The following is a 12,701-nucleotide window of genomic DNA, read 5'->3' as shown; positions in this document are numbered from 1 at the left end:
TTCCTAAATCTGGGTGAAAAGGAGCAAGTTGGGCGTTATGGGGAGTATTGTGCAACTTCCTCTTGCGAACGTGACAGTTTTCACATGTCATGCCTTGTATATGAGGCAACTCTCATCTTATGCGAGAGTTTGGTTAAACAGATGAAGCCAGGAGCCCCGGAAGCTCTCCCCCTGCAAGGGTCCCAGAGCCCTGCTGATGCCTTCTCAAAGCCCAAGTCTGGCTTCAGGAGAGAGGCGTAAGAGCTCAGGCAGGGTCCTACAGTCCTTGTGCCTCCCAAACTTCCTTTTCTGAGTGTACTGTAATATTTCACTGTTGCTATGGCCATGGGCTATTGTGAATAAAGTTCTATCTATCTATCCATCTAGCCATCTATCCTTGCGCCTCCTTCCCAAAGCTGGGCAAACCCATGATCATAGCTTTAGGCAGGTGGGGAAGATGAAAATAAATAAATGGAAAGTGGGTTTCCTTCAGTTTCCATTTATTCACTTATTTATTTCCCACCCATTCACGCAAAGCTGCCATCGCAGAAGTAAAATAAGCAGAAGATGCAATTTACCTGTAATTTTTTGGCATCAGTTTAATAGAAAAATGAGAGTAATGTTTTTATCCCATTCTTGTTTTTGCAGAATATTGGTCTCAATAGGAGAATCGTTTGGGGTGAGTTTTGTGTTTGAAAGGATAATTGCTTTAAAATGGATTTAGAGTATTATGGTCAAGATGCACATTACAGAGCTACAACACGTCCCTTACATCTTTTTAAATAAAGAACATCTTCTGGACACCCTGGAAGGAGCGCGTGACGCAGTTTTGTGGTTGGCTCTTTCCCCTCACAATTTGCACCCATCAAGCTACATGTCTTCCTTCAGGCAAAAAGATACAAGAATCTGTTTTCTTCCCCTAACTGAGGTGAGACAGGAGCAGCCTGAGGAGGGCAATTTTGAGAGGAAATTTACCAACAAGGAAAGGGCTAAACACTCTCCTCCCCCCCCCCCCCGGTCATCTTCCTGCCCTTCTGATTTCAGCGCCATCATTAATAGCGAACTAAAGTGGTTGAATTCCAGTTGGTTTAGAAGTGAGCAGAGCCGCACAAAAATGAGATACAGTCATACCTTGGTTTTCAAACAGAATGCGTTCCAAAAGTCCATTCGACTTCCAAAACGTTCAAAAACCAAGGCGCGGCTTCTGATTGGCTCCTGATTGCTCAGGTGCACCGGAAACAATAGCAGAAGCCATATTGGATGTTTGGCTTCCAAAATAACATTTGAAAACCGGAACACTCACTTCCGGGTTTCGATCATTTGGGAGCCGAAACGTACGAGTACCAAGGCGTTTGACTGTAGTGGTTGACTGTGATGGTCCATACTGAGTGGACCATCTGGGTTGCAACCCTCTTTCATCCTGACGTCTGGATTCCCTCATGGGCAGCCTTCCAAGGGACACACGCCAGGGGTGAGTGGGGCTAGAAGCAAATGGACAGGGCTCTTACTTTTGCCCCATTGGCTGCATTCCAACCATGCAAAGGTGAGATCACAGGAATCTGCCTTCCAGCCAGTCAGACTACTGGCCCCTCTCTCCCAGGGAGTGGTTGCAGGTTTCCAGGGTCTCCTCCAGGGACCTGCCACTTCACTTCCTACCTGAACCTTTTAGCATAGTGAAGGGTGGCAAGGAAGAGTGGCCTCCCTACCCCCTGGGCTAAGCTTGAACAAGGTCTGCAGTGCTCCTGCTCCACGCTGGCTGGGACCTTGAACAAGTTCACAGCAAGCAAACTTCCATTCTCTCCTTGGGCTCAGGGTTTTTTGTGTTTCCTCCCTCCATTAACACTCAGCAGCTTATAGTACAGTATCCCAGAAGGAGTGATGGTTAGAGTTTGGAGAGTTAAAAAATAAAAACAAATAAACACCAGCTCCCTATCCTAATCTATGTGAGGCTGTTTCAGGAAATAAGGAAAAGAAAAAAGTATTTTCCCTGCTGAGACTTTGATGAATTAATCCAGTCTTGTGCTTGGTAGAGGTCTATTCCAGTGATGTTCGACTGGAGGAAGGGAAGGGGAAGCCCTCTGATAGGTGGAAAGACCTCTGGAGCACCATGGGAGGTTGTGATGGATCTGTTCCCTCCACAAACAGAAGGGCAACTCTGGATCAAACCCATAGTACTGTATTTCTAAGATAAATGGATGGATTTCAACTTTTGTGTGGTTCTCTGGCATTCTAGACTTCTGAAAAGTTTCAGAAGATAAACCAGATGGTGTGCAACAGAGATCATAATCTAAAACGCCATGCGGAAGTGAGCACAGCGCCCAAACCTCTGAAGAGGCTGCACTTTGATATCGGACAAGATGAAGCAGATGGAAGGTGAGCTTATTTTTAAAGTGGTTGAATTCAATTGTCTTCATTGATATAAAATACTTTCTAAAAGGAGAGGAGAATGGAATGTTTGGCTAAGCATATGCATGTATAATTATGGCAATTAACATGTTTTATTTTTATACAAATTGATAAGGCAGTTTCTGAATTTTCCAAAGCAGCTCTTAAGTCTTGCTGTATTTTATATTGAAATGTGGCTTGTTTCTTCTGCAGTGCAAATGACGACACTGGAAATTTTGGTGAAGCGTGTGTGTGTTTCTATGGTTATATAACTGGTTTCATACAGTAAATGAAATTTTGCAAATGCCTAAAGTGCAGTGTAGACTGTGTCTTTTTCTGTGAGTGTGTACACACACACATTAAGCTTGAATGAGAAACTCTGTCTGCTTTAAATGATTAAATTATGTTCTGATCTGCCGAAGGAGATTCCTTCACTCCCTTGGAAATTCCACAGAGACATTAGGTGCAATGTACACTGAAAGTCATTCGGTGCCATTTGCCAAACATGTATCCATGTTCTCATCTGGTTTGCAGTGGGAAAGCACATACGCATTTGCTGCCCTGGGACACTAGCCAACCAACCATGCTTTCTTTTCTCTCTCTACAGGGAACACCTCTCTGGAGATTCCAAGTTCCAACAAAAGCTTGCAGAAATGAGTAAGTTCTTGTCTCCAGGGAAAGATAGTTCTCAATATAACGGAGAGTGACATTCTCAGGAAAGGAGGAAGAAGGGAACAATCCCTTAAAAGGACCCTTTCCCTGAGGCATGAGCAATTGTCCTCTCAGGCCAAATCTACTCCTCTGGGGGAGTGGAGGGATCTTGGTCGTGGGTCAGTCATTAGGAACAAGAAAGCCGCCTGTGATGGGGATACAAGACTGGTGCAAAGGTTGTGGGTGCTGCCTGTTGTCTACGTAACCTTGTCGATAGTGCTGGAGAGGAATCAGTGGTCATGGTGCACATAGGCACCAATGACAAAGGGAAATGTAGCTGTGAGGTCCTAGAAGTGAACTTTAGCTTGGTAGGATGTTGAGTCAGGACTCTCAAGGTAACTGCCTCTGAGGTGCCACCAGTCCCAAGCCCAGAGACAGCTTGGCAGCAGATTGGTCTCTGTGTGTGGATGAGACGGTATTGCGAGGAGGAGGCTTGGACTTATTTGGCACTGGGGAATGTTTTGGGATGAGCCAAGCCTGTACAAGAGAGGCAAGCTGCCCTTGAACCAGCATGGAACCAAACTATTGACACTTAAAATATAAAGGTGGCAAAGCAGCTTTAAAAGATTGTAGAGGGAAAGTTGATAGGAACCGAGGAGGGTCCAGTTCAGAATAAATCTTTGCCTAGAGATGAAGGTGAAATTTTGTTCAAATGTCTTTGGCACTTGGTTTTAGTCTGTGGTGCTTTGACTTCTTTGAACTGCTGTCATGCACCACTACACTTTCAATGCCTAGATTCTGTCTCTCCTTTATAAGGAGAGAAGCTGTGTATAAATTTATATTCCAATGCTAGACGCCTCTGAGTCCGTAAGTGTGAGCTTTCGTGCTTGGTCTTAAGAGGAGAGCATTGATATAAGGGGCATATGGAGAACATGGTAGACTGGAGAAAACCAGTGGGATGCAGTTAGCTCTGAATACAAAATCCATAGTAAAGGCAGGGAAGGAAGCCCTGGAGGGGGCATCATTCGGTATGTCAAATAGGGCACAGAGTCCAGCAAGCTAGAAATCCCCAAAGGGCAAGATTTCTCCATAGGAATGCTGCACATGGTGATACTGCGCCCCAAAGCTAATTTAGTGCTTCGGGTGGGGGGGGGGGTGCCATCAGCCCCCTGATCAAATTGCTCAGGGCGATACTGAGAAAGGCTGTCATAATAGCTGATTTCATGTAGACAGGGTATATGTGTATATACCTCTTCAAGACGAAGAGGTAGAATTTTTGATGCACTGAATGATTTTGCCTTAGTTGTTCATGGAACTGACCAGAGGACTTAATATTAAGTGGCATCCAGGATGCCTTTTCCCCTGAAAGGGAATCAAGGCAGCTTACAGATAAAATAGAAATAGCTTAAAACACTTGGGGGGTGTCATTAAAAACAGTTAAAACATTAATAGAATTAAAAAGTGTGCATGTATATAAGATCTATTAAAACACAGAGATCATTACAATAAAAGCAGCATAGCACCAGCCTTTTCCTTAAAAACAGTCAGTTCCCAAAAGCCTGTTGAAATTCACCTGCTGGCAGAAGGAAGGCAGTTTAGCCTGTATAGGGAGGGAGATCCAAAGTCTGGGAGTAGCTTAAAGCAAAACATTCACACCAATGGGGTGTTGGCCATGCACAAACAGCTGTGCAGTTTTCTAAGTCTGGGTTTCTTGATTTCGACTGTGATAGTCTCCGGTGCTGGCGTTCTTGGACTCAGTTGGGTTTCGTGCCCCCTTGTGCTCATAAGTCAGGTCCTTTTAATAACTGATGCAGTCCCAGGTTTTTCTGTGCCAACTTTTCATTATTCCTCTTGATACTGTTTTTATTCATTCTCTTCATATGTCCATTGTAATGAGCACCACATTTGTAGAACAAAGGCCAGATTAGCTGCTTATTTGCCTTCCGCTTATTTATCCTATTTAATGCCCAAAGTAAAACTGTTGTGCTTGTTTTTTAGCATCTACTCGAACCAGAATACAAAACCAGAAACTGAATGATGGAGCTGATACTTCAACCACTGATCAAAAGTGAACTTCCACATTATGTGAATTGTATGTTTTGCTGTATCTTTATTGTCTACATTATCTTGTCATTTGCTAATTTGAAATAGTTGGGCTTTATAGCCAATGTTTTATAGCAGTATGCAATATTAGCTACTTAATTGCCACATATATGGGTTTTTTAAGTAAAAAATTATTTGCTTCCAAATGTAGCATTGGTGGTTTAATACTCTTTCGTTTTATTTATACAAATTCCTTAGAGCAAAGGCACCTGAGATTTAAGTAGACAGTCAAAATGCACTTGTGTTTTAAGAAATGTCATTTCAGTTTTCGACTTGCATGCACTATTAGAAACAAACAAGCAAACAAAAAAGCAGTTCATACATAATTTAATTACACATGCAAGGACTAAGATCTACAATAATGTGTATAACTTGAACATGAGGTGTAAAAGCTGATTGTACTTGAGTAGGACTGGATCCAGCTCACTGTGTAGCCATACTACTGAAACAAAGATGCTGTACCTCATTAATATTTCCACCTTCATTCCTTTTGTTTTCAAGCACTTATTTGCTTTTTGTAATCTGGTGGGCTTCTTGAATTTTACTGAAATGTACTGACAGGCATATTCACCATTTTCTTTTCTGCAGTACAAAATACTAAATGTGCTCTTTTCCATCCATATCTTGAACAAAAAAAGATGTTAAAAGCTTTCATGCAAATAGGTGGTTGAATTTTAAAGCTTAACTAGGCTATGAAAATGAAACCCTGGGGTTTTACTAGCAATAAGTTTAAGATTTTGGCTACTAAAGTTTAACTATCCTATTATAATTATGTATTGAAGCAAAGGCGACTTCTGTCCATTGGAAGTATTATTCTTTATACAGATAAATATTACTGCTTCAAGGATTAATTTCACTTTTTCATGTAAGAAGGGATAGTCTTCATGTAAGCAGCAGTATAGTTTTCCTTGTAGTTATGACCTTGCATTCTCATAACCCTGTGCATTTGATTTTGGTCCTAGGATGGCTTAGAGGTGAACTATAAAAATGGATTTTTTTCTCACCTTTGTCTCCAAGTATGGATTATTTTCATGCTGCATGATTTATGGTTTAGAGAAAAAAAACTACATTTCTTGAAATGTTTATTTCAGTACAATACACATTTACAAACATTGGTAGTATAACGTTAATAGTGATTTCAATGCAGTCAGATTGCTAGCAAAATACTAGTGTGTAACTATTTTTAGGGCTTTTTCACCTTTAGTTTATTTGGGTTTTTGTATTACTACAATACAGTTTCATATTCGCCTGCCATCCCTCCCTCTGCCCTCAAGCCCTTTTGTTGTTGTTCCATTTTCTCTTCAGGTGTTCAGGTTCACATGCTCAGATAAGGGTTAGGGCGAAAAAGTGTCAGTGCTCTGAGTTCCAGATACAAATAGGCTGGAGAGGTTTGCAGCCCCTTCTTCTGCCCCCTCCTAGCTGTGGCTTTTGGGTTACTGTGCGAGAGAGCAGTGTCTTCCTCCTTTTCTCATGCTCTGCCAAGCTCTCGCCAGCCCTGGAAATGAGGGTGGAGGAGCCTCAGCTGGTGGACATGGGCGGGGACAGCAAATGCACTCGCTCCTTTGGGTCACTTTCCCATGGTTGCCGGCCAGCCAGCAGGTCCCTTTTTGGCCCTAGAGACACTGGATCTCCAAGGTTGGTCTGGTCAGGGCAGTTGTGGCAGAAGCAGGACCAAGGATCTCTTCATCCTCAGAAAGGGAGCTGATGCAATCTGTGGCCACGGGATGTCTTTCCAAAGATCACAGAAGTACAGCCACAGTATCATGTAAAAACTCCTTAATTTGGTTTGAATGCCCCACAAGGATGCTGATTTTCAGCAATAATGATTAAATAAGCAACTTTTATAGCTTTATCTTACACAAGGTTTACTTGGCAGTAACACTTGTGTCATGCTGTCACTGGGTTGGGTGTTGTCACCCTGGTGAGGAAGGCAGGAGCAGTAAGTTCTTCAAGAAGTGGGTGCCCCCCATTTCCTGCTCTTGCCTGCGCTTTGCTCCCCTTTTGCTCCTTCTACAGTCAGCAGAACTTGAGCTTGGTGAGTCTGGGGGAAGAGCTTATCGCTCCTGCCTTCTTCACCAGGACAACTCCCCCCAAAACAGTGACAGCATGACACCCTTACAAATCTACTTTTCAGGTAAATACCAGTCATACTTTCTACCAATGGAAAGTTTAAAAGCTCTTATAATTTACCTTGTAGACTAGAAACACCAATTTTCTTCCCCATTTTTCTGTGCACCTCATTTCACTTTGCTGTGGCCTTTCTCTGACACATATGTATCAGATTTTGAAGCAGTTTTCAAGTTCCCACATACATGGAAGAGCTTTAGAAGACTAGTTCTAAAAATACACCTTAGTCAAACACACTTGAGTATTTTCTACCAGTTTTAACAGTGAAGGAACTAGCTCCTGTTGAGATTTCCCTGTAAGAGCGTGTGACTAGAGAAGAAGGTTGAATTTAGATATCTGAAGCCGTAGAAGTGGGAGTGGAGGAGGAAGAGTTAAGCAAAGTTTAGTAGTTAAGGGGAAGAGCTCAGTGGCCCCCAAGATCTACAGAATAAATTATACATACAGGTTGGCAGAATTTAAAACCAGAGTTAAAAAAGGTAAGTGAACACAATCTCTTCAAAAATCCACTTGTTTTCTCCCCCAGCCAACCTCTTTTCCATAGAGCAGCTCCACTGCTCCTCCTTCTTTTATTGATGTTCTGACATATTAATGTAAACTGTCCTCCACCACCTGCCCTTGGGTAGATGGAAGTAGAGAAGTAATTTCTGCTGCAAAAGGCACTCACTGAAAGATGACTTTGTAGCCTGGAGTACAAAAGAGGTTTACGATGCTGCTGCTGCTGCTGCTACCTCCTCCTCTTGCCTCTGAGGATTATAGTGTGTGACAGCCTAGAAATGACAACCACAGCAGAGGCTGGTATAATAACCAAATTTACCTGCAAATGAGGAAAACACCAGTTGCTGCTTGCTTGTTTTAAAAAGTAAAGCAACCTGCAGAAAAAATACTGTAGGTTCTGGTTGCTGAGCACATCTCAATCCCGGTCAGGAGGTTATTTGCCACTGCAGTCACTTTTGTAGACGGCTGATAAAAGCTGGAGCTTTTATGACACTTGCTTTTAAGTGGGTTTAGATTTCTGAAAACTAGCCTAGACTTAAACCAGGGAGCAATTTAATTCCCTGTCAAAAGCCCACAAAAGCTTGCCCCATTGTTGCAGCAGAGAGACTGATAGAATGACACCATTTGAATTTCACTTAGGATAGTATGTTGCTCTGAAGGGTTCAGCAAATACAATTTTAGAGAATTCCACTGAATTCTACAATACATGTTTGGAACACAAGCATAGGTTACTTAGTCCCTCAAACTGAAGAGGACATTAATTCTGTCCATGCCCAAGCTAAAGCCAAGAGGTGGCAAACAGTAGAACATAGTGAAGTGAATAGACGAGGGGCACTGTGTCCTTTTCTAGGTTTCCAACCTAAGAGCACTAAGAGGGGGAGTTTTCCCTTACTAGGGCAGCACACTGATTCCTGAATGCTGCCAATGCAAACTGCCAAACAGCATTTCTGCAAGGTTTTTCAAAGCTGAACAAGTGACATAAAGGAGGATGCAACGATATCCCGGGGGTGGGGGGGGTGGCTATGAGAGTCCCGTAGCCTTTTTTGCTCCATGAAGTTAGTGGCTATGTTTTGCGAGCCAAACTACATTCACGAAATGTACTCTTTTTCCAGCACTTACTTCATGAGTATCCCTTGTGAAAATACCTTGATTTTCTGCAACTGCCTTTCCTTCAGTTTTTAAAGGCTCCCACTTGGCTGGCTTTGCTAATGAAGTTCTTCAGAAGGTCGTGGTCCATTTCTGCAAAGCCTGATGTCTGAGTAACTACAGTCAAGTGGTTTATGCAAAACCGAAAGCAAAATTCCTCTAATTCCTAGGAAGGAAATAAGTATTAAATATGTTAGCGGAAATGGGACCACCCAAAGTGAAGCGACATGGCGGATACATTTTCCAGGCACAGCTACAGCCCCTGCACTGACATTTGCCGAAATTCAAAGTAAACTCTGACAGCAGCTGCCACCCATGGGCTGGTAACTCCAATTGCGGGTCATTCTATATCAAGTGATCCAGTTCTTTTAACCTCATGGAATTCAATTTTCTTAATATTTTGTACACTTGTTGAATGATCAAAACTAAGTTTAAATCTGAAATTTTATTTTTTTATCTCATCCCAATTTTGAGTCATGCGGGCTTGAAATAAAAAAACAATGACAATTTTGGCCTTGCCAGACTACACAAAAACCTTGAAAGCTCAGCCCAGAATTGAGATATTTCAAAACTAAAAATACCAATCTCTTCAGAACCTTTAATATGCTATTGTCACATGATGGGCTTACTTTAAATTTTAAAGTTAAGATACAAAATTTAAAATTTTAAAAAGTGATTTAAAAATTAATATGATTTTAAAATTGCCAAATATGTATTATTGAATATTTCTAAGAGTTACTTACAAAATTTCATCTTGGGATCTCAATGGGATCACATTCAAAAAAAATATTTTGTACATACATGTCTGCCTTATTGGGCTCTATTTAGGACAAATGGGTCGTCTTGGAGTAAAATATAGCAGAATAAACAAGACTTCAAACTGTAATATCAATTACTTCAGGCATTTCTTTAGAAAGTTATTCAGTTAAAAGGTACCTGAAAAGCTAGTCAGGCTTTTTTTTAAAAAAAAAAAAAAATGTGTTCCAAAGCCGAGTGATAGTTTGCTGTTGCATGACAGAATTAACGCTTTGAAAGAATCCTTGTTAGTACTTCATTTCAAACAGTCACTGGATCACAGGACTGCAGAGTTGGAAGGGAACCTGTGGGGATCTAGTCCAACTGCAATGCCGAAATCTCAATGAAATCATCTGAGCCCATTAGCACTAAGCCACAGCTCAGCCTCTGCAAATGCAGCCAATATTGAAAATAAAGTTGGCTCCAGTAATATGAACCATACTCAGCAGCCTGAATAAGAAAAGAAAAAGCATTTGAAAAGAAATTGTTACAACAGAACTATGAAGGCTGGATCTTGGCCACCCAGGACCAGAACTCTTCCTACTAAAAGGCAGGAGAAAAGTGAGTTTCTCTGACTGTCCATTCCCCCAGAAGTTTGGGGGGGCATTCAGAACAGCAAAGAAGGTTGAGCTGGGAGCAGCAGGAAGATGGGGGAATGGGTGAAAAGTGCCTCCATGCAGAAAGAAGGAACTTGCTCCTTTCTGTAAATGGAAGTCCATCCCTTAGTTAAGGAGAGTAAGTATATATCCAACCCTTACTATTCTAGAATCATCACTTAAAGTTCTTCAATAATCATGTACCATGCACCATGAATACACAAAAACAGCTCTCACAAAGGGAGCGTTCAAGATATTTTAAAGTGTACAAGTTCTGCTGAAAATGCAGCTTTGTGGCTAAGCTATGGATTTCCTTCATTATTTTCCTTTCCTCAATATAGTATATTTCAGTGCAGACAATCTGTTGTGGTATGAACAGAAAGGGCAGGTCACTAGTGCCTGGTCCCATGAAGACATCCACGAAAGCAAGTCTGGAAGGAAGAGGGGAAGCTCTCTAACCTTTCGGATAGCTATTTGATATCTTGTAAACCAGAAAAAACTGTGACCTTCAGATTAATATTTGTGCTGTACTTTCAAATGTTCAAACTTCTTTGCATCCTGTGTCTTGTAGAACAGACACAGACACAGTGTCTTAGAACAGCCAAGGAAGACAGGCCAGGATTATGCTCTCCAGACTGTAGATGGGAAGCTGAGGCTCAGAAAATGGCCCTTTGCCCCTGGCAGGACGCAGATAAGTGTGCACTGCTGGAAGGGGGGCTGCCATCTGACTGGGGAGAGGAGTGCAGTGGTTTGTGGGTACCTGTACCAACCAGGAGGTAGGAATCAGAGGCAGGAGAAGCTTCAGAGCTGGAGGAAGAACAGGCAATTGCTTCCCGCCCTCCCCTGCCCCACTGTCTCCCAGAACCAGGAGAGGATGGAAGGGGGAAGGGCAGAGGCTGTGGGGAGAAGGGGCAGAACCTGGTGGAGGCAGTGCGCTCTGCAGTTGCTATAACTGCTCCATAGAGTCCAGACCTGGGAACAGCTGCCTAGACACTAGAGGCATGTGCTGTAGAGGCATGAGCTGTAGAGGTGACCAAAGAGTTAACTCTGCCATGTGTATTCCTTGGACTGGGAAGCACCCCTGACAGCCACCTGGAAGGTATATTACAAAAGCAAAATTCAAACTGGGCCCCTCCTGATTCATAATCATCATTTAAATTTTAATAATAATCATCTTATTCTTTATACCCCGCCCATCTGGCGGGGTTTCCCAGCTTAGTCTCTTAGTTACCAGATTATTTCCAATACCACTCAAACATCACAAGCATCTCTGCAGGAAACTATTAAGCCTCATTCCTACCTTTGCTTCATACTTGACTGCGGCAGAAAGAAGGGCGATGGCATTCTCCTCGGAAATTCCCTGCTTGATTGTTTGCTGGCAAAGCTTTTTCAGTCTATTTTCTCGGTAGAAGGTTGCGAGGTCCAGCAGACCTGCCGGGAGAAAAGAGGGGCCAGGGGAAATACGTGGCTACACAGGTTAGAAGGAAAGGAAACATTGAAGAGTTCATATTTTCAGTGGCACACAAACACCCAAACATTTAGGGATGATTTGCACATACAACATGCTTGCTATTCGCATTCCACAATTTTAACTCATCCCTATTTTTCTGAGGTTTCCCCGAAACAGAAACTCTGGATCTTAATATAACTGCCCAGAAGGGGAATAAGGCAGGAAAATGCATTTGCTATAGTCCTGGATTTCTTGGATCAAAATGGGTAGACCGCAGCTTTATAGCTTAACAAGCTGCACGGCTGCTTCTTGGGCGCACTATTTAACATGCTTCCAGTTTCCCACTGGATCGGGAATCCTGGTTGTCCAGGCATTCAGCTGAATGTGCAACACTTGCCCCCTTCAGACCTTCCTACTCAGTGGGTGAAGATCTGAGGTTGCAGGCAGGACAAGCTTGGCTTGGTCTGCCTGGGATCAGTCAGGACTGAGCAACCCCCATCCTGATTCCTGAGGCCTAAGAGCCTCTAGCAGAAAAAGGAAGGCGGACTGTATGTGTTGTGAAAGCAACCGTTTCCTCATTCCCTATTCTTCACACTGACTTGCATGACAATGGCCTGCACCCCTCACCCCAAACAGAGTCTGGCAACTGCTATGAATTGCATGTTCCCGTTATATAGATTCTGTGTTGTGGGGAGTTATGTGATGTAATGCTTATGCAGTGTTCCTTTTTGAAAATGAAAAGGGAAATAATTGAGATTTCACTTCTTCTTTTACGGAAGATGTGAAATACTATTGGGCCTTCAATGTCAAAGGTCATATTATCAATTGAGCAATTATGTGATCATTTTTTATCAAAACTGCAGCCTGGGGAGAAGCAGTGATTTAATTTTGCTCAAGTATGCAAATGGTACATTAGGAAAATTAGAGATGCTGAAAATAATCAAATAGGGGCAAAGCCTCTGAGATTACCTGCA

General features: G+C 42.5%; 2 protein-coding genes across 10 annotated transcripts in view; one reads left to right on the top strand and one right to left on the bottom strand.

The window, feature by feature from the left end:
* RB1 (RB transcriptional corepressor 1) overlaps positions 1-6,121 on the top strand; it is a 179,503-nt gene extending 173,382 nt beyond the window's left edge. For all 4 annotated transcript variants that reach the window (XM_082233973.1, XM_082233972.1, XM_082233974.1 and 1 more), the window contains 4 exons: positions 628-658; positions 2,213-2,352; positions 2,972-3,021; positions 5,014-6,121. In XM_082233973.1, the coding sequence (XP_082090099.1) occupies positions 628-658; positions 2,213-2,352; positions 2,972-3,021; positions 5,014-5,087 (295 nt within the window). In that variant the 3' untranslated portion in view covers positions 5,088-6,121. The remainder of the gene's footprint in view (positions 1-627; positions 659-2,212; positions 2,353-2,971; positions 3,022-5,013) is intronic.
* The window catches only part of RCBTB2 (RCC1 and BTB domain containing protein 2), a 28,522-nt gene continuing 21,249 nt past the window's right edge, over positions 5,429-12,701 (bottom strand). For 4 of the 6 annotated variants that reach the window (XM_082195706.1, XM_082195708.1, XM_082195711.1 and 1 more), the window contains 2 exons: positions 11,578-11,708; positions 5,429-9,052 (listed from right to left, as the gene is read on the bottom strand). In XM_082195706.1, coding sequence (XP_082051832.1) covers positions 8,912-9,052; positions 11,578-11,708 — 272 coding nt within the window. In that variant the 3' untranslated portion in view covers positions 5,429-8,911. The remainder of the gene's footprint in view (positions 9,053-11,577; positions 11,709-12,701) is intronic. The other 2 variants (XM_082195707.1, XR_014213047.1) reach the window with 2 other exon arrangements.

Source organism: Podarcis vaucheri (assembly GCF_965113315.1).
Source record: "Podarcis vaucheri genome assembly, chromosome: 1".
Classification (NCBI taxonomy): Eukaryota; Metazoa; Chordata; class Lepidosauria; order Squamata; family Lacertidae; genus Podarcis; species Podarcis vaucheri.
The sequence above is the reverse complement of the archived record's forward strand: the minus strand, read 5'-3'. Positions and strand labels throughout refer to the sequence as shown.